At 43.5% G+C, this 20442-nt stretch overlaps 1 protein-coding gene across 10 annotated transcripts; it reads left to right on the top strand.

Annotated features, from left to right (window-relative positions):
- The first annotated feature begins 313 nt into the window (after positions 1–313).
- Positions 314–20401, top strand: LOC112651143 (zinc finger protein 705A-like). 10 transcript variants are annotated; one of them, XM_025434061.3, is made up of 7 exons: positions 326–395; positions 4003–4033; positions 7173–7258; positions 8521–8647; positions 9357–9452; positions 11676–11772; positions 20252–20401. In XM_025434061.3, exons 3-7 carry the CDS (start codon positions 7247–7249, stop codon positions 20289–20291), a joined length of 372 nt encoding a protein of 123 aa, XP_025289846.1. In that variant the 5' UTR covers positions 326–395; positions 4003–4033; positions 7173–7246; the 3' UTR covers positions 20292–20401. The 10 variants fall into 10 exon arrangements, 8 of the variants coding, with proteins under 8 accessions (XP_025289845.1, XP_025289846.1, XP_025289844.1 ...); XM_025434062.3 differs by lacking the exon at positions 326–395 and adding an exon at positions 784–880; XR_003130629.3 differs by lacking the exons at positions 326–395; positions 4003–4033 and adding exons at positions 809–880; positions 9731–9798 and having other exon boundaries at positions 11676–11750.
- Positions 20402–20442: the final 41 nt, after the last annotated feature.

Raw genomic sequence — 20442 nt, 5'->3', positions numbered from 1 at the left:
GGCCCTCACCTGAGCGGGCACACAGGGGAGTGTCCCGCCACCCGCTCAACACTACGGGGCACAGGCCTGCATGTCGGTAGGGAATCGTCCTCATTCCTGTTAGTGCAGGAGATCCTACGAGGCCTCCATCTGTGATGCACTATCCACGGCCCCTTGTTGCCTCTCCTCCCTGGGCTCTAGCCTCCCAGTTCCCCTGTGAGGACATCTGCCAGCATCGCACCAGGGACCCCGCGACTCGGAGCTCCCTGCGCTGCACCCGGCGGCCGCAGGGGGCGCGCCGTCCCGCCGCCCGGGCCCACGTGGCGCGCATGCGCACTGCGTCCCGGCCCTCGCCGCCGCGTCTGCGCGAGAGCCGGAGCCACCTTCCCCGGGGACCGACCGGGGCCGCGCCTGCGGTGGGTGCCGTCCGCGAGCGCCCCGACTGCGGGAGGGGCTGCCGGCCGCCGAGGGCGGGCCTTCGTCCGCAGGGAGGGAGAACTGGGTCTCGGCCGCCGCACGTGCTCCCTCGCCCTCCCGGGTGGCGTCGAGCCGGGTCGGGGGCGGCGCGGCCCGTCGTGCAGGGGCCCGCGGCGAGGTGGTGGCGGGCGGCGCCCGTGGGTGTGCATTTGGGCGGCTTGGTCGCGGCGGCGGCGGCGGGGGGCGGGGCACCGGACCTAATGCAGCAGCCTGTGAGACGGAACCGCGTGGGCGGTGGCGCAGGAGGGCCCCGGAAGTCGGGGTGTTGGGGCCGCCCGGCGGGCGGGAAGGGGGCACTTCCGGCGGCGGGCGGAAGGGGCCGTGCGTGCGTCGCTGCGCTCCTGGCTCGGGGGTCGTCGCCTTGGCGGGCGGGTGGTCGCGGGAAGCGGGAGCGGCGAGGCGGTGCTGGAAGGCGGGAAGGCAGGTGTGCGGAGGGTCGCGGCCGCGTGTGAAACGGCAGCATTTGGTTCGGGCCGAGTCAGTTCAGTAGGGAGTGCGCCCCCAGGCCGCGGGGGAGGGTGGCGGGTGTGTGGAGCGCGGCCTGTCGGGTCCTGAGGGAGGGATGCCCTGTGCGCCGGGAGGGCGAGCAGCGCTGCGGGCGACGGGCGGGGGCGGCATCCCAGGGACCCGGACGGGGACCCTCGCAGCTAGGTTCCCGGCAGGGCGGAAGCGGGGACTCGGAGGGGTGGCGGTGCTCCCGGGCGTGCTCCCAGCCGAGCTCCTGCTGGTGCTCCCAGCCGAGCTCCCGGCGATGCTCCCAGTGGTGCTCCCTGCGGTGCTCCCGACCAAGCTCCTGGTGGTGCTCCCGGTCATGCTCCCGGGGGTGCTCTCAGCGATGCTCCTGCTAGTGCTCCCGGCGGTGCTCCTGGCGGTGCTCCTGGTGGTGCTCCCGGCGATGCTCCCGACCAAGCTCCTGGTGGTGCTCCCGGCGGTGCTCCCGGCCTAAATCCTGGCGGTGCTCCCGGTCATGCCCCCGGCTGTGCCCCTGGCCGAGCTCCTCAGGTGCTCCCGGCTGTGCCCCCGGCCGAGCTCCTGGTGGTGCTCCCGGTGGTGCTCCTGGCTGTGCCCCTGCCAGAGCTCCTCGTGATGCTCCCAGCGGTGCTCCTGGCTGAGCTCCTGGTGGTACTCCTGGCCATGTTCCCGGTGGTGCTCCCGGCTGTGCCCCAGCCAAGCACCTGGTGGTGCTCCTGGCTGTAGTCCCACGGTGCTTCCAGCCAAGCACTGGGCGGTGCTCCTTGCTGTGCTCCCAGTAGTGCTCCCAGCTAAGCTCCCGGTAGTGCTCCCTGCCCTGCTCCCAGTACCGCTCCCAGCTGTGCTCCCTACCGTGCTCCTGGCAGTGCTTCCACCGGTGCTCCTGGCCGAGCTCCCGGCTGTGTTCCTGGTGGTGCTCCAGATAGTGCTCCCAGTGATGCTCCCGGCTGTGCCCCCTACCGTGCTCCTGGCGGTGCTTCCAGCGGTGCCCCAGCTAAGCTCCCAGCCATGCTCCCAGGTGTACTCTCAGCGGTGCCCCCGGTAGTGCTCCTGGTGGTACTCCCCCGGTGGTACTCCCGGTGGTGTTTCCAGCAGTGCTCTCATTGGTGGTGCTCTCATTGGTGTTCTCGGCAGTGCTCCCGGCAGTGCTCCCAGTAGTGCTCCCGGCCATGCTCCATGCCATGTTCCCAGTGGTGCTCCCAGCCATGTTCCCAGCGGTGCTCCCGGCCATGTTCCCAGCGGTGCTCCCGGTGAGGGTGCGAGCCTTCACATTGGCTTACTTATCGCAGAGATGCCCTGTGACGTCTACATTCTCTATCTTCTGTTAAAACACGTTCTGCTTATACTCAAATGACTTATAAATTATGGCTCAAGTATCGTGAAAGGTCCTAATTTATCATTTTTAAAAAATATTTTTTTGGTATTTTATTTTTACTTATGGGGAGGAGAGGAAGGAACAGAGGGAGAGGGACAAGCAGACTCAATGCTGAGCACAGAGCCAGATCTGACTCCAAGGTCATGATCTGAGCTGAAACCAAGAGTCAGGGCTTAACCAGCTTCACCACGTGGGTCCCCCAGGGGTCCTAATTTTATAATTTTTAAAATATGCATGCTAAGACCTATTTTTATTTATGGAGGGGAGGAGAAGGAGCAGAGGGAGAGGGAAAAACAGACTTAGTGCTGAGTGCAGAGCCCCATCTTATGACCCCAAGGTCATGACCTGAGCCAAAACTAAGAGTCCGAGGCTTAACCAGTTTCACCACCCAGGTCCCTGAGGGGTCCTAATGTTTTTAAAATCTTTATGGTCTTGACTTAGAGCCCATAAGACATAGATGAATGTCCTCGGAGAGATGCAGGGTGGCTTGGCTTTTTCGATTGTGTCAAAACATGTATGACCCTCAAAGTGTTCTGTTTCTTGACTATATTCTAGGTTTGAGAAGAAACAGCTCTTCTCTCATGCCCAGCCCCATTTTTAATTTCAAAAATGTCACCAGTGTGTTTCTAGCTCAGTGTTTTTTTAAAACAAGTTCAAATATGGCAACAAGAGAGGAACAAGGCTCAAAGGTGCTCGCTCGGTAGGAAGGCATTAGTGAAGAGCAGCTTCCTGAATTAGCTACTTCTCACAGCAACTATGGATCAGCTGTGCAGCCTCTGAGCCCAGGGAATGGGGAAGACTTGTCTCTTGGGTGCCAGCAACATCCAGGAAGGGTCTGCAGAAGAGCTTTTGAGGTGAAAAGGGGGCTTCCCAGGCTTGCAAAAATAACCTGTTCTGACTAGTAAGGAGAAAACAAGGATACATTTTGAGATTAGAAATTTAATCAAAGACAAGTAGTTAGAGATGAGCCAAAACTAAAATTCATTTTTTTTGCCTTCCTCTGACACCTTTTTTTTTTTACTAAATAGGGTAAAAATATATTGATTTCAGATGTACAATATAATTCGATATCTGTATATATTGCAAAATGATCACGTAGATGCAGATTTTTTTTCTATAATGATAATTTTTCTCTTAGGAGAGGCAGAGGGATAGAGAGAATCTTAACCAGGGCCCACCCCCAGCACAGAGCCAGATGTGGGGCTGTCTTACAACACTGAGATCATGACCGGAGCCGAAATTAAGAGTTAATTGTTCAACCAGGTGGTTTTATTGCAGATAGTCTTGTCAATAAAGAAAGGAGCAAAGAAATACATAAATTCTTAGAAATTAGATGAATAATCTGAAGAAAAAAAAGTGAGGTTCTACTCAAGGCAACGAGGTGAGAAGGAACAACCTAGGTAATCATTTAAAGGAGGGATCTTTGAAGTATGGCATTTAATCTCAGACTGAAACTTGATGAGTATGAAGTGGCCATATATGTGTAGATATCAGGGAGGAAATGAAAGATAATAGTGATAAGTGTAGAGATAACAGTGGTTGGTGCTTAATTGCATGGTTCTGAAAAGTAATGTCAAAGATTAATCCTTGGACATCTGGTGGAACCATTATCAGACTTGAAAGACCAGAAGGGAAGAACTTTTTATTGTGGAAGAAGAGTTAATGGCTTTGTTTTGAAGTCTCTTTCCTTTTACATGCAGGTGGAGATTCCAGTACAGAAAAGGAATCTAGGTATGTTTTTAGTTATGGTTTACAGACAACCGTGGAAGAAATAGAAGCAAGTGAGTGTAGTGAGATTTCCAAGGTAGTCTATTGTAAGAGGAGATAAAAGAGGTACAATTGGGGGCACCTCAGTGACTCAGTGGTTGAGCATCTGCCTTTGGCTCAGGTCATGATCCTGGAATCAAGTCCCACATCGAGGCTCTCCCCACCCCCCCACCCTATGGGGAGCCTGCTTCTCCCTCTGCCTATGTCTCTGCCTCTCTCTCTGTGTCTCTCATGAATAGATGGATAAAATATTTTTTTAAAAAAGGTATAATTGAACTTTGAGGGACAGCCCAGGTGGCTCAGTGGTTTAGCGCTGCTTTCAGCCCAGGGCCCGATCCTGGGGACCCGGGATTGAGTCCCATGTCGGGCTCCCTGCATGGAGCCGGCTTCCCCCCCCTCTTTCTCTCTCTGTCTCATGAATAAATAAAATCTTTTTTAAAAATTGAACCTTGAGATCTATCAACTGTTGTTTGAGGAGGGCCTTGCAAAGAACTCCTGGAAGGAGTGATTAGACTCTTTGAAAGGCAATTACAAAACTGATCTATAGGAAAAGCCTACAGGAAAAAAGTTCCCAAATGAATATCATGTGCCAATACTGCTTTGGCTCCAAGTAAAAGGCCAAGAAACACTCGCTGGATTTAATTATGGGGAAATAACTAATCTTAACAAGATTTATTAATGTGGAAATTATAAGTGGTTTTTGTTAAGTCAAAGTAAGGGAATGTGAAGAAATTGTAAATAAGTACGTACTATTCAGGTTCATTTTGAAGGGAAAAGGTCATGTGTCAGCAACTAGATGTAAATTGATTTAGAGCAGGTTTTTCTTAGAAGAATGGAGAGACTAATTGAGTTAAAGGAGATGAATAGGGAAATGATGAAGGGGTTACTGGTAAAAGAAATTTGTCTTATAATCAATAACAAAATATTTGAAGGAGGAGGAAAGGAGAAGATAGAATTGAAGAAGCTGGATTTAATTAGGAATAGAGATTACTTTTCAGTTTTTACAAGAGCAGATATACTGATAGCTTGGAAATCAGGAATAATTGTAGGTTTCCTGCCAGGGAGCTGAAGTATTTCTTCAAATTATCAGGGTCATCTCTGTAGTAGGAAGTGAAACCGTTTTTGAAAGCTAAAGGAAAAGGTGAGAATTTGTGAGATTAGAGAACTGGAAAGGCATAGGAAATATTAACTTATTAATGAAGCATAGCAGAGTGATTTGTTAAGCCAAAGTAGGATGCCAGATATTAAGAAAAAGCTTTTGGGAGGTTTGTGAGCTTGTAATTAGAATAGCTCAATACCTAATTCTGAGCTGTGACGGTGCAGCCAAGGGAAGGTGAGCTGTTGGCATCATCTAAGATTAGCAGATTTTGGAAATGACTAAGGGGCATTAGAATTGTTGGTCTCGGTATGTATAAGTTGAAATAAGCAAATGTATGTTATGCTGATCAGCAGAAATTAGATGTGCGGGGCAACTCAGGGGCTCAGCGGTTTAGCGCCGCCTTCAGCCCAGGGCGTGATCCTGGAGACCTGGGATCAGTCCCACGTTGGGCTCCCTGCATGGAGCCTACTTCTCCCTCTGCCTGTGTCTCTGCCTCTCTCCCTCCCTCCCTCCCTCTTTCCCTCTGTGTGTGTGTGTGTGTGTCTTGTGAATAAATAAATAAAATCTTAAAAAAAAAAAAGAAATTACATGTGGGGGCTGATTTTGGAAATTAGAGTCCTGAACTGGAGATCTCCCCATAAGAGATCCTAGACATGGGGAGATATTGTAGGAAAGGCTGCAAGGAGGATGTTTTGAGGGAGGAGTCTCTGGTCATGGATCTGACTGTAGATGTAGTCAGGTAAAACTGGTTCTGGTGTCTAGTGTCCTTCAAGATGAAATCCTTTAGTTATTTGACAGAGATAGGCAAAACTAATTTTAAATTCTTGCTGTCAGTTTTTAACCATGTAGTTATGTCATAAATAAAATTTTCTGAACTTGTGCAAATTACTTGTTAAATGTGTGAGTAATCCATAAAAACAGGATTATTATTGAATATTAAGTAGAATGTATGTCAACATGTATGTAAACTCTACTTATAGAGTTTAAATTAGTATCAGTAGTAGTTTTCTTTTTCCAGGTCCTCAAGGTTAGTGGGTTTTAATCATATCCTATTCTTGACATCAGTGTTTGTTGATGCAGTGTATTTATTTATAAACATTGTTTGAGGTAGTGCTGTAGGGGTAACAAATTATTTTATATACTTAAATTATGAAATGCAGAGATCATCTTGTTGATAAAAATGACTAAAACTCCAGACCCCAAGAAGTCAATAAATTAACTCTAAAACTAAACCCCTTCCCTCTACATTTTATAAGCCTGTCTTCTCTGTGGGGATTATGCAGCAATCCCTACTATGTAGTATTATGACATACATCCTCCTGCCTCTTTCCCATGCACGAGGTTGTATGTGCTAGCTTGCATGATGAGAATCACTGAATACTTGAGCAGGATTTGGGTCTTTAAAATGTTCCAGCCCACCTTTAAAGAGATGCCATAGTTGCTTGGCCACATATCCAAGGCCATGACATATACAGTTGGGTTGAGGCACTAACACTGCCTGAATCCTACATGTGGAGGAGCCACAGTAACTGAGGGCAGCTGTTGCTTGAGGGAGAACATGGGGCACTCATGAGCTGAGATGGGTGTTGAAAACAATGCCAGTGGACCTCACTAAGAATGATAAAATAGGAAATTCCAAAATGCTGTCCTGAGTTATGGATACAAGAATCTCCATGTGACAGGACTCAGGTTCTCCTGAGATTTGGGTCAGAGATGGAAATAAGTAGAACCTCTAAAGACCAAGTCTAATTAAACTAGACATACCTGTGCTTTTGCTAGCTCTTTAATGGCGATATTATATCTTCTTTACGTGCATAACAGGCAAAGACTTCTTATTGAAGTCTTTGATTCTTGGAGAGGGGAGTCCCCTCCCTGTTTGTCCTTGTTTACTCTGCAGGTACATGTGAGTTGGACTGTGAGTGGGGGGAGATCTGCAGATTGAAGATGAGCATATTTAGGAATATTGGAAAAGACAAGTCTCATGGGTTCTTTCTCTTTCCTCAGCTTTGTCTGCTTAGTTATTGGACTGTCCCTTGGTGAGAATACACAGGAAGAAAGGGGCAACTGAGTTCTAGACAATGCAAGCACAGGTGAGTAGGACTTGCTCTTCCTCATGGATACCTGGTTTGCCAGGGACTGAGCAGATTGTTTGTGCCCCTATGAAATATTATTGCCAGTCACACTTCACCAGGACTCAGGGAGGGCTGTGGCAGGTCAGGTTTGATCGAGAAATAATCTGATACCCAGTTTTACTCTACTGTGTTCCCCATCCCTTAAAGATGTCCTTGCAGAAAAGTTATTTCTTCTTATCCATCCCATGATCCCAGCTGAGAAGTCACTCACTGCTTAACCAGCTTAGTGTCTGCAGTGGGCTTAGGCCTATGGTGAACACAGGTGACAGAAATGAGAGTAAGTGGGAGCTTACCACCTGTGGGGAAGCAGAGGTTCCTTCAGGTGAGTTCGGTCCATCCAGGGTTTCAGATGCTGCAGAGGAGGGCCCTACAGCATTGAGACTGGGGGTGGGGAGCAAGAGAGAAATGAGGAATCATTGATTTATTTTCTCCAGTTTTTAACTTACTAAAGTTTTTATGGAATATGTTTGAGCACTTTAATAACTTAAAGAAAAATTCTTCTTACCACTCATTCCCAACAACCCAAGTACTGTCTTTGTGAATTTGTCCATTGTTAAAAATTCGTTCAAATTTGAAAACAAATGTCTGGTGAGTAATATATTTCTAATTTGGGCTGTACATTGAGAAGGATTATAATAGAATAAAACCGAGGGTCCTGTAGCAAATTTTGCAGGACTGGAAGGATCAGGTTCAGTTGAGAAGCTTCCAGTACACATTAGCATATAGATGGGGTGACATTACAGGAGGGACAGTGATAAGCAATGCTCAGAAGTGCCTGAGAAGATTGAAATGGACGGGCAGGCTAGGACATTCCTTACCTACAGCAGTCTTATGGCCCCTGGGGTTCTGCTTCCGGATTGTACATCTTACACTTTATCATGAACGTGTGTGCCATGTAGAGATGAGCGAGGCCTCATTTGCTTATCCATGTCATGTAGGAGCCCCCACTCAGTCCTGCGGAAAGTAGGGCAGTGCCATGTCCCAGGTATTTCCAGCACACCTCATGAGATAATTGTTTATCATGAAGTCATGTTTGCAAAGTGTGTTTATATTTCTGTGAATATGTGTGAAAGATACATGACAAGGCAGCATAGAGAAGCATTGGACTGGGACCCTGGACACAGCATGACCTTTCTGTGTACAGCACTATCACGTCCAGTACACCTCCATGGCCCTTGGCAGGGAAGGCCCCAACTGCATCAACATGTCTGATGTTTTAGGAATCAGTGACCTTCAAGGATATAGCTGTAGACTTCACCCAGGAAGAGTGGGCCCTCCTGGACACGTCCCAGAGAAAGCTGTACCGAGATGTGATGCTGGAGAACATCAGTCATCTGGTCTCCGTGGGTGAGTCTGCCAACACTGGTGTAGTTATTCAGCAAGTATCCAGCTTTCTCATATCCCCCTTCCCTCTAAGCCTTTATTCAGATTCTTTTACGGTTCTTAAAACTACTTGAACATTATTTATTTATTTACTGATGTACACATATTTTGTCACCCCAAAATAATATATACTTTTCCTGACTCCTCTTTCATGTCTGTCCTGCTTTGGGACTTCTGATGCCCAGTAATGTACTGGAAATTCAGTGAATATTTTAAGTGAATGAAAGCACTAAGCATTACTAAGTAACTATTCTGCTCTCCACACTCAACTGGTTAAATACCCATTTATGAAAATAATATCTATTATCTCTTTCTGGAAAGAAATCAGTTGAGGTGCAGCTTGTGTGTACTTAGTTTTTTAAAAAGTTAATTTCATGCTACTGTAGGAACAAAAAATTTTTCCTTTGTTAAAAACACTAAGATTCTTCGCTCTATTTTTGACCTGGGTCCTACATATCAGTAGCCAGAAAATCTCCCCATGTTGGCCCAGTGTCAGGATCTTCTTCCTGCTGTGCTGAAGGACCTTGGTATTTTCAGTGTTCAAAGTGTTCCTCCTTGGGCTCTGCTTCACTGGTCCTTGTTCTTCCTTGGTATCCTACCCTGAGATTAAAGATCATTGATATTTCTCTGCACAGAATCTAAAATTGATATGCCTTTTCCTCCCCACAAACAGGGTATCAACTTTGCAAATCAGATGTGATTTCCCAGTTGGAACAAGGAGTGGAGCTGTGGAGAGAGGGAAGAGGATTTCCCCAAGGCCTGAGTCCAGGTGAGCTCCAGGCTTGTGTATGCACAACACCAGGAAGATCCTGTTATGAGGAGAACAGGATCAGGGACATGTCAGCAGCAGACATCTTATTTCAATCCTGAAAACACTTTATCATTTTCACTTTCCTGAAATACATTTCAACTCACTGATACATTCCTTCTTTTCACATCTTTCCCCTCTGTAAGGGTCAGTATTTGAAATGCACACAGGCCTTGCATTTTCAACAGTTTCCATGCTCTCGTGCACAGTAGCAGTTCGTTTTATTTATATTATTTCAGATAGGAAAAGTAGTCTTAAGAGACAAGAAGACATCTGCAGAAAGGACTCATCTGATTGCATGTCAGTGGTAAGTTTTCGGGGGGTGAACCCTCCCTTAACAGTAAAGACATGGGAGCTAACAGATTTTAGAATGCAGCACATGACCAATTTCAGTTGGGTATAAACACTCCCCCAGCAGAAAGCTTTGGGTGGTTTGAATTTAGGGAGAAAATTAAGGTGTTGCACCAAGCCACTACCTGGATTCTTATAAAAGGACAGCCACATAAACATGGCTCATGCATCTAGTCTTTGAAACTAATGAAATGCTTCATGTAAATCTGATAGTCCTGCAGTTGAGATGTTATGAAAAAGGAAATCTCTTGTAGAAAATAACATGCATGGCATATGTAAATAACAGTGAAGATGTTAACAGGAGATGTTCACTGCATGATCAACATAGGAGTCGTGTAGAGAAAAGAATTAATGAATGTATATGAGAAATTCTTTAACAGCCTCACATCTTCGAACAGCAAAGATTTCACACTGGAAAGGATGCTTATGAATATGATGAATATCGGGAAGTTTTCACTTACAGATCCACAGTGATTCAGTGTGTGCTAAGTCACATGGGGAAGGGAACCCTGTACATGTAAGGAATTCCACCAGAGCACTCACCTTTCCATACACAAAAGGACACACACCGGAGAAAAACCCTACAAATGTAATGAATGCGGGAAATGCTTCAGCCAGAAGGCTATTGTTTACTCACAGCAAAGAATCCACACAGGAAAGAAACCTTTTAAGTGTAAGGGATGTGGGAAAGGATTTCTTCACAGCACTTAGCTCTATTTATATTAGAGAACTCATACAGGAGAGAAATCCTATAAATGTAATGAATGTAGGAAAGGAGTCCATCAGAGCCCTCAGCTAGGTATACACCAAAGAACACACACCAGAGAGAAACCCTGTAAATGTAATGAATTTGGGAAACACTTCAGCCGAAATGCTAATTTTAAAAAATGCTAATTTACATTCACACATAAGAAGTCACAGGGAGGAAATCCTACATCTGTGATAAATGTGGGAAAAGGTTTCTATCGTCCTTCCTCCTTTAGTCAACATTAAAGAAATCACACTGAAGAAAAGTCATAGGAATTTCTTGGCCAAAACTCCAGCTTTAAACAGCATGAGCAATTTTATACTTGAGAGGAGCCCAGTATATGAAATCAGTGTGTCCAGAATGCTAGATAAATGTCTTACTTTTCTGTTAAAATAATCACATAGAATGGAAACCATTAATCTCTGACCTTAGTTCATATGAAAGAACCCATATTCTAAATGTAGGGAAGAACTGACTTCAGACTTTGACACACACCAGAGAGCTCAATTGTATGTGTACAGTCCTGTGTACAGGGGGAGAAATTTTATGTGTACAGTCCTGTGCCTTCACAGTGTGCCATCATTTATCATCTATCCTTAAACACCAAGAGCAAACTCTACAGCAGAGACTACAGGCTCTGTCGAGAGTCCTGAAACCCACACTTCATCAGAGTGTTGGACTTTGCTAAACAATGTAAGATGAAAACAGAGATTTGTGCTGTGATCAGGAATGTTTTGTGAAGGACTTGTAACAATAAAACATTGGAATAAATTATTTCAATTAGATTAGTACTTGAAATCAGTAAAAGTATTTCCTCAAAAGTCTGTTTTTCAGTTTATATTTTTATGTAGCTTTAGCCATAATTACAGAGATTTGAGTCAATCACAAAATAACCTAGATAAACTGGAAGGTTGTGATACAAAATAATATGATTTAATTGTATCAGTGTTTAAAAATATACATACATGGTAAAAATTAATACAAACATAGAAGAATAAACATTTGATTTGTGAATTTGTCCATTGTTAAAATAATACTTCTCTTTTTAAAATATCTGGACTGTTGGTGTTTTCCTTGTTGTACAGCGACAAGCAGTCCTATCTTGAACAAGTCGAGGGAAAGAGGGGATGGAAAGCCAGGAGACCACGGCAGAGGGAGAAGTGAGTACAAGTGGGTGAAGAGGCAAGTACATGGCTGGCACCTGAGGCACCAGGTGCTGTTGGAGCTGGGATAGATTAAAGGGAGCATTTGGTGACTGTAGGGTTCAACAAAAGCAGAAAGGAGGGAAAGCCATGGGAGCCAAGTTACTTCATGAGGATGCAGAAGAGGGCATCTGGAGGTGGACTCAAGGTCATAGAGAGGCCACGATACTGAAAGTGACCTGAGCAGGGGAAGAGCAGGGCTTTGTGACACGTACTGGTGACCCAGAATGTGCACAGGCCTCAGGAAGAGGGTCCAGGTAGGTTAAAGGATGGGATAGAAGAATATGGGGTATACTGAGAGAGCACAGGAGTCCTATCTGAGGTGAGAGATTGGGAGGGACAGTGGTAGAGGGTCTGGGTAGAATGTAAGTCTTTTTCTTCTCCTCTAGCGCTTTCTTTAAACCCCCACACAGTTATTGCATATAAATTAGAACCTCAGACTCTGGGTAATTTTGCTAATTTGTCCCCAAGATTATGCTCCCTTGGGTTCATACCTGTATAAATTTCTCCTTTTGCTTCTGGACCTTTGAATGTGGTGTAATATCATTCTCCTCATTATATGGCAATGGGGAAGGGGTTTTGCAGATGTCTTAAGGTTTCTAACTGGTTGATTACGAGATAGTAACAAGGGAGTTTTCCCAGAATAAGCATAACCTAATAAGGCAAGCCATTTTGAAGAGGATCTGCAGGTCAGAGACAGAAGATGTCAGAGAAACGTGAAGCCAGAGACAGTCTGCTGCTGGCCCTGAATATGTGAAGAGAGGAAAACCAATAAAAGTAACCTATAGGGGGTGGAGAGGAATATTGAGTAGATGGTAGGAGGAGGACACTTTTTTTTGGTATACTCCATGAAATTAAGGTCAACAAGGATGAGTGGAAAAAAATTGAAAAACAAAGGAGCCAAAAAAAAAAAAAAAGAAAAACAAAGGAGCCTAACATCAAATAACTAGCATAATCATGAAATAAAATAAATTCAAGTAATTTTTGAACATGGTGTTTTTACTATATACACTCAAGTAAAATACAGAAATACTTGCAAATTATCTTTATGCCTATTTGATTTTTTTTTCCAGTGGTGTGAATGTAGCAGTTTTGGAAGGTTTTTTATGTGTTTTATGATTATGTGATTAAATATTTAGGTTGTTCAGCCAAAGTTTTACCTGATAATGGAAAAAGGAGACACAAATATTTGAGGAAGAAGATATGTCTTAGGGCATTGGATTGGAATTAGACTTAATTAAAATGAATCAATGATATGTATTCTTGTGCATGTGTGCAGACCTGCTATGTGCTTCCTGACCCTGTCCCCTGAAAGGGCCTAGAAGCAGGGATACCTCAGTCACAATGACAAATCACTCAAATACTAGTTTCTAAATTTTCACTATGTGTGTTAGGAACTAGGCTTCCTTGGAGAAAGAGTTGATTGAGGCAGGCAAATACAGGATCGGTATTGAGGATGGAAAGTAGGTATCTTCTGCAAAGTAAGAAAGTACTCAAAAAAAGGGAGGGTTGGACCAGTGAAAAGGAAATGGGGCAGATCAAAGGGGCCCCCTATTGGGGAGAACCACATCAGCAACATAATAAAAATAATGGGTTTTTTTTTAGCACATTGAAAGATTCACATATTCAAGCACATACGTGCCTCTATATGTGGAGGGAAATGAAACTCTGTTTATAGTAGAATAGTGACTAAAAACAGAATGGTAGGAAAAAGATCACCACTTAAAACTACCATAGTGAAAAAGGTTAGTGTGTTAAGTAAACACTTTAAGCATGTAATTGAAATTTACACCATCAATGAAAAAAAATCATGTGAAGTATTGATACTGTGTAGCTACTGGTATAAATCACTGAGAAAGACCAAATGTCACTTGTGTAGTGTTCCTGAAAAATGAAAATAAAAAGAATGAGAATAACATGTAAACTAAATCTCACCATAAGAAAACAGAAGGAAACACCATTTTGAGAAATTGTGGTAAACTGGCTCATACTCTATAACTCTACAAAAATGACAATTTCCTTGAAGACAAAGCTGAAAAATGTTCTAGAGCACAGGAAAGTAGCAAGATCATTAAAAGCAATCTTTGATCCAAAATTGGATCCTAGAGATTGGAAAATTTAATAGCATTTATATTAGCACCAAAAGAAATAAAATACTTAGGATATATTTAACATAAGTATAAGTAGATCTCTACTCTGAAAACAAAATATTTTGAAAGAAATAAAGTCTACTATAAAAAGAAAATTCTGAAACGCCATGAAAGTTATTATGGAATAGGAGATTTAATATTAGATGGCAGTTCTCCCAGATTTACCTACAGATTGAGTGTTATCTTTATCACAAATCCAACTGGCCCTAAAATGTACATGGAAATGCAAGGACCCAGAATAAACAAAACAATCTTGAAAGGAAAAATTGACTACTCACATGTCTCTCTTTGAAGTATTACCACAAAGCACATTAATCACGACTCTAGCACTAGAATAATAGACTTCCTTTTAAGTGGACTAGAAGCAAGAGTTCAGGAATAAATCCTCATAGTCAATTTATTTTTGACAAATGTTTCAAGAATATTCAGTATAAGATATAATAGTTACTCTAACAAATGATACAGGAGCAACTAAGCATCCCATATACAAAGAAAAGAAATTGTACCCCTACCTAACCTAACATAAAAAAAAAAACCCAAATGGGTGAATTAGCTAAATATAAGAGCTAATGTCACAAACTCTTAGAAGAAAACAAAGACAAATGTTGGTGTTCTTGGGGACACCTGGCTAGTTCAGTCAGAAGAGCATGTGACTTAATCCCAGGGTCATGAGCTCCACATTGGGTGTACAGATTACTAAAAACAGTAAAATCTATGATTAGGCAATATCAAAAGCACATGCAGCCAAAGAAAAAAATTGATAAATTGGGTTCATTGAAGTGAAAATGCTTGTGCTTCAAAGGACACTAACAAAGTTGAAAGACATCCCACACGATGGGAGAAAATAATGGCAGGGGATCCCTGGGTGGCTCAGCGGTTTAGCACCTGCCTTTGGTCCAGGGCACGATCCTGGAGTCCTAGGATCGAGTCCCACGTCGGGCTCCCAGCATGGAGCCTGCTTCTCCCTCTGCCTGTGTCTCTGCCTGCCTGCCTGCCTGCCTCTCTCTCTCTCTCTCTCTCTCTCTCTATCTCACATGAATAAATAAATCTTAAAAAAAAATAATGGCAAATCAAAGATCTGATGAGAGTGTGGTATCCAGAATTCATAATTCTTACAACTCAAAAATTGTCTAAATAATAATCCAAATTTAAAAGCAGGCAAAAACCTTGAAAAGATCTTTTTCCAGTTGAAAAGTGATCAGTAAGAATACAAAAAGATGCTCAAAATCATTAGTTATTCAGGAAACATGAATCAGAACTACAATGAGATACCTTCACACTGCTACTAGGATGGCTGCTGCAAGACAGATGGTGAGTGTTTGAGAGGACGTGAAAAAGCCGGAACTCTCATGCGCTCCAGGTAGAAATGTAAAGTGGTGCAGCTGATGTGGAAGGCAGCCTGGCAGTCCCTCCTCAAAAGGATAAGAGTTACCATATACTCAGCAATTCCATTTCTATGGATATATCCATAATTGAGAACATGCTCACACAAAAATGTACATGTGAGTGTTCTTAGCAATTTTCATAATAGTCAAAAAAGTGGAGACACCCTTAATACCCATAAATTGAGGAATGAATCAGCAAAATGTGCCATGGTCATACAATGAAAAGTTACTCAACTATTAAAACAAGAATGAAATGCTGAATCTGTGCTCTTAACATTGATGAACCTTGAAAGCATCATATTAAGTGGAAGAGGCCAGACACAAAAGATACACACCAGGTACTTGGTTCATGTGAGACGTCCAGTTAGGCGCACAGAGGCAGAGTAGATGAGTGGTTGTCAGGGACTGGGAGGAGGGGAGGAAGAGCGAATGACTGCTGATGGGCACAGAGCTTCTTGGAGGGTGACAGAAATGTTCTGTAATTCGTGGTGATGCTAATAGAGCCTTGTGGATATACTAGAAACACAGTTGAAAGAGTGAATTTTATGGAATGTGAATTCTACCTCAGTTGAAAAAGATGACACCAGCTAAAGAACAAGAATCATGGGATGACACATGCTTTCTTATGGAAGGAGATGATCTTGGAGCTGGGAGAGCGCAACAGGATATGAAATGTCCCCATGGCTGCCGAAGAAAGCAGTGGAGCCCACAGGTCGCCCATGGATTTAGGGCCCGGGAACGTCGGAGCAGCAGTGTAGGCTCCTCTACGTGCAGCCTTCCCCCCCTCCTAACTCCAAGAGTGGGATCCACTAGCTCCCTAAAGAGTTAACTTCTCTCTTCTTGAAATCATTTCTGATTTCAAATCTCATTTCTGACTTTTTCTCTAGGAACTCCCAACTCAGAAATGAAATGAGTAAAATAGGAGGCAACCCTGAACTTTTATTTGCCTGCTTGTTTTGGTTGTTGGCCAGAGGGGCAACACATCACCAGAGAGGACGGTCGTAGTATCATGACATGTGGAATTTGGATGGAAGATGTTTGAAACATCGGCATCTTTTACATGATTTGCTACTAAATGTAGAAGCAGTCGTGAGGCACCTTTTGGCTGCTTTCTTGTGGAAGGTGCACATCTGTTTTTGCAGAAATATAATATGGACGCAAGCAAGTCGGTGTAACAACAGTTCAGTAGAAATGTGACTCTGATCCATCTGTCACCTCAACCACGAGCATCTGCCTCGAGGTTCCCTTTTTGGCTCTGTTAGAACCCCATCCCAGACACCATGGCTGCAGTTGGAATTGCCCCTCATTGAGAGTTGGCAGAAAATGTAACGGAGGACTGAGCACAGGGACTGAAGACTCATGAGCAGGGGCCACAGCCCCAAAAGAGCAGTTTCCTCTCTGTCTCCCAACACTGTGATGCCTTGGCATCTGCCTCACGGCCTAGTGCCTTAGTGGATGGGGACCTGAGGGACAGACACATCTGAAAACACCTTTTCTTTGCTCCTGTCACTCCAGGGTGCCAACCAATGATGGCATATTGTCTTCCTCATTCCCTGTATTTGTGCTCACACATGTCCACGACCAGCAGTGTGTCCTGGCTCCACTGTGTACCAGTGCTCACTGGGACTTACAGCTCAGTGTATCGATTTGCGCTGGGATATTGCATTTAAACATTGAGAACACAGGTTCAGGTTTGTGAAGGTGTGTGTGCCTTTGTATACCTGCGTATGTTCACATTTTATACCTAGCTGTTAACGACCTCCCGCCAAAGACTACCCGGAATGCACCTGCGATTGAACAAAAATTGGATTCATTACTCCTTTCATCTAGAGACAAACTTCAAAATGAGACTTTGGAATATTTCATTAAGAAGGTGTTAGAAAGGGGACACCTGAGTGGCTCAGCGGTTGAGCGTGATCCCGGGGTCCTGGGATTGAGTGCTACGTGGGGCTCACTGCATGGGGCCTGCTACTCCCTCTGCCTGTGTCTCTGCCTGCCCCACCCCCCACCATGAATAAATAAATACTTTTTTAAAAAGGTGGTAGAAGGGCCTCATTTTCACTTGTGTTAGTTATTTTGGGGAGTGAGTTAAAAGAAGCAGTGATTCGATTTAGATTATTCGCTGTCAGAAAGCAGGGCTAATTGGTTAGTGTCTTAGGAAATCTCTGCGGAGGCATGAATAGAATAAGACAAGTGTCATTTGTAAAGAAACAGTCTTACAAAGGCTGGGAGTGGGGAGTGGTGGTACTTTGTGGCTTGGATGATGTTCATACTTTGTCGTGTCCAGACATGATAAGTGGGTAGAATGGTCTGTCTGCTGATCCATCAGGGTCATATGATGGTTTTAAGTGATGTTGATGTTCTGTGTCATCGTTGCGGCTCCCCAGGAGCACACCACGACCTAGCAGAGGGTACCACACGGGTCCGTGGGTGACGTGGTTTGCCTTTATCCTCTTTCTTCAATTTAAAGAGAAGTAGGAGCAGAGGTGAACTGGAGGATTGGGGTATTTTTTCTGGACTGTAGGTTTATGGTAAAACCAGAAGGGGAATAAAAATCTGACTGAAAACAATGGAGCCACGTGAGCCTGAGTGCAGGAGGAAGGAGCTGGGCCTGGGGTTACAATGACCTTCAGCGGAGGGATAGCCGGTGCCAGGTGGCCCCTGAGCCTTGGTCCTTTCTCGTTAGGGATGATCCCTCCTCAGGATCTGCTCAGTTGGTCCCTCACGTTCCCTTTGTATTGAGAACAGCTGTCCGGTGCTCCCTGCCCTCCAGCTCTCTCTGCACCCAACTCAGTCCCAGCTGCCAAATGCCAGCCCTGGACGATTTTAAGGCTGGAAAGTGTTGAGACTCCCTCACTGCCAGATGCTGTCTTGGAGAGGGTGGGAGAAAGACTGAACAGCGAGCCACACTCAGGTGTCACAGTGACTTCCCTGTGCCACATTGGAGAATATGCCCAATAGTAAGTGAACAATTTCTCCATGAAAATTATTTTGTATGGAATGTTCATGACAGTGAAAAGTAGTTGAAATAAAAACTTAAAAATATAAAAACTCAAACCCTTGGCTTTTCCTCTGAAAATCAATGGTGTAAACTGTACATGATGTGGCCAAATGAAATGACACTGCCCATGGGCTCGGCCTGGGCAGGGCCTGTGAGCGAGGGTGCTTGGGGACAGGTTCAGGTCACATACTTGGGATGCTCAGTTGGCTTCAGAGTCGCTCTTCTCTGAGCTTGGGGGCTGTGTCTCCTAGAGAAAAGTTGTTTCAAAGGTTTATGTTTACCTTTGTGAAGCTAGTTTTTACCTGCTTTGAGGGGATCAATGGTAATTTTCTCCTTTAGGTAGACAAATCTCCTTTCTGTTTCCTGAACTTCTCTAGGTTTTTGATTCAGGAGAATATGAGTAATTACTAAATCCTATTGAATGATCCTGTAGCATAATACAGGAACATGATGGCATTTTGTTATTGTCACTTTTGAGTAGGAATTATTATATTTTAGAATATATTACAGGTTAGCAATTTTTTAGAGAACTAGGATAGTGGAAAAATATAAATGTATCTTAATTTATGTATGATGTCCATTGGTGATTCGTGTGGTAATATGTGGATTCTTATGTTCCAGTCAGAAAGAATAAAATAATTCTATTTTAAACTTCTTAGGGTCTGTCATCTGGCCACATTTCATACTGGGCTCATTCATGCACTACAGAACTGTGAATGTTTAGGGAAACTTTTCCACAACAAAATTGAGTAATTACATAAAATTATATTTAAGTATAAGCAATTATTATGAAATTTGAAATAGTATAAACACAAAAATATTTTTATGGCATGGGCCAAATGTTGATGAAAATAGTAGATAGTATCTTGAATATTCAAATAAAACACTCTCTACCAGAAAATGATACATTTACAGTGTGCCATAGTGTGCACCACTTAACATTTCAAGTGAGAACTTCAACTAGTATTAGGAACTCTTCATAAATATAGAGTGAATAGTAATCGTTTTATTATGTGGAAAATGAAGAGACATTAAACTATAACTTCCAGATATTTCATTCTTTTGAAAATACAGTTTTTAAAAAGTTAATCAGCACAGTGGATTCTTAGGGCAGTTAAAATATTCTGAATGATGCTATAATTATGGGTTTATGTTGTTAAACATTTGTCCAAACCCACAGAATGTACAACAGCAGAGTGAACCCTGAGGTAACTGTGGGCTTTGGGTGATGATGATGTGTCATGTGGGTCTGTCCTTGGTAAAAAACAAAAACAAAAACCCTACCCTCTGGTGAGGGATGCTGATAGCCGAGGAGGCTGTGTGTGTGCAGAGGCAGGCAGTAGAGGGGAAATCTCTGTACCGTCCCTTCAATTTTGCTATAAACCTAAAGCTGCTCTGAAAAAATACTTGAAAAGTGAAAGCTTCCTTCCATGAAAATCATTTTGTATGGAATATTCATGACCATGAAAAGTGAACCAGAAAATGCCAAGACTTTAAGAACATCACTTTCTTTGTTGGCCAAACAATGTCTCACATAACTTCTATATAGATATTTTTGAGAAATTTAGCATTCCATTAAAATTGTATTGGTATTATGTGTTATATCAAACTAACAGAAATTAGTAATGTAGAATACATTAAGAGTACTTCATAATTTGATATTAATAAAGTGCAATTGTTTTAGTAATTACTGAATAATCTAGTAGTATAGTATAAGCATAGATTATGTATAGTGTTATTGAAACATACTTCTATGTTTACCATTAGAATATTTTGTTATAATTGAATGTTATCACTACTATATAAATAATATTGCAGTTATTATATTATTATTCAGATTCACCCTTCCATTTTAATATTAGATGTTTTATCATAGTTTAGTTCTACCAAAATCTTCTCATTGGTTTTTCTTTTGAATTTCAGACATGACTGGTCAGCCTGCCATGGAATCCTGCTGTTCTGAAATCTGAGGTTCCCACTGCCTGGGTGCTGCAGGAGGAATTGTAACTTTGTTTCACCCCAGTCATATTTGATTCTTAATATTTTAATTAAAACAATTTTTAAATTTGAAAATCCCTAAGAATATTCTCTTCACTAAATGGTATGGATTGGTG

This window comes from Canis lupus, chromosome 16 (assembly GCF_003254725.2).
Source record: "Canis lupus dingo isolate Sandy chromosome 16, ASM325472v2, whole genome shotgun sequence".
NCBI classification, from domain to species: domain Eukaryota; kingdom Metazoa; phylum Chordata; class Mammalia; order Carnivora; family Canidae; genus Canis; species Canis lupus.
This window is presented reverse-complemented; position numbering and strand designations above follow the sequence as displayed.

Coding starts and splice junctions, on each gene's coding strand:
- LOC112651143 (XM_025434060.2), top strand. Junction 8,648..9,356: donor CAGTCATCTGGTCTCCGTGG/GTGAGTCTGCCA, acceptor CCCCACAAACAG/GGTATCAACTTTGCAAATCA. Junction 11,773..20,251: donor GAGTACAAGTGGGTGAAGAG/GCAAGTACATGG, acceptor TTTGAATTTCAG/ACATGACTGGTCAGCCTGCC.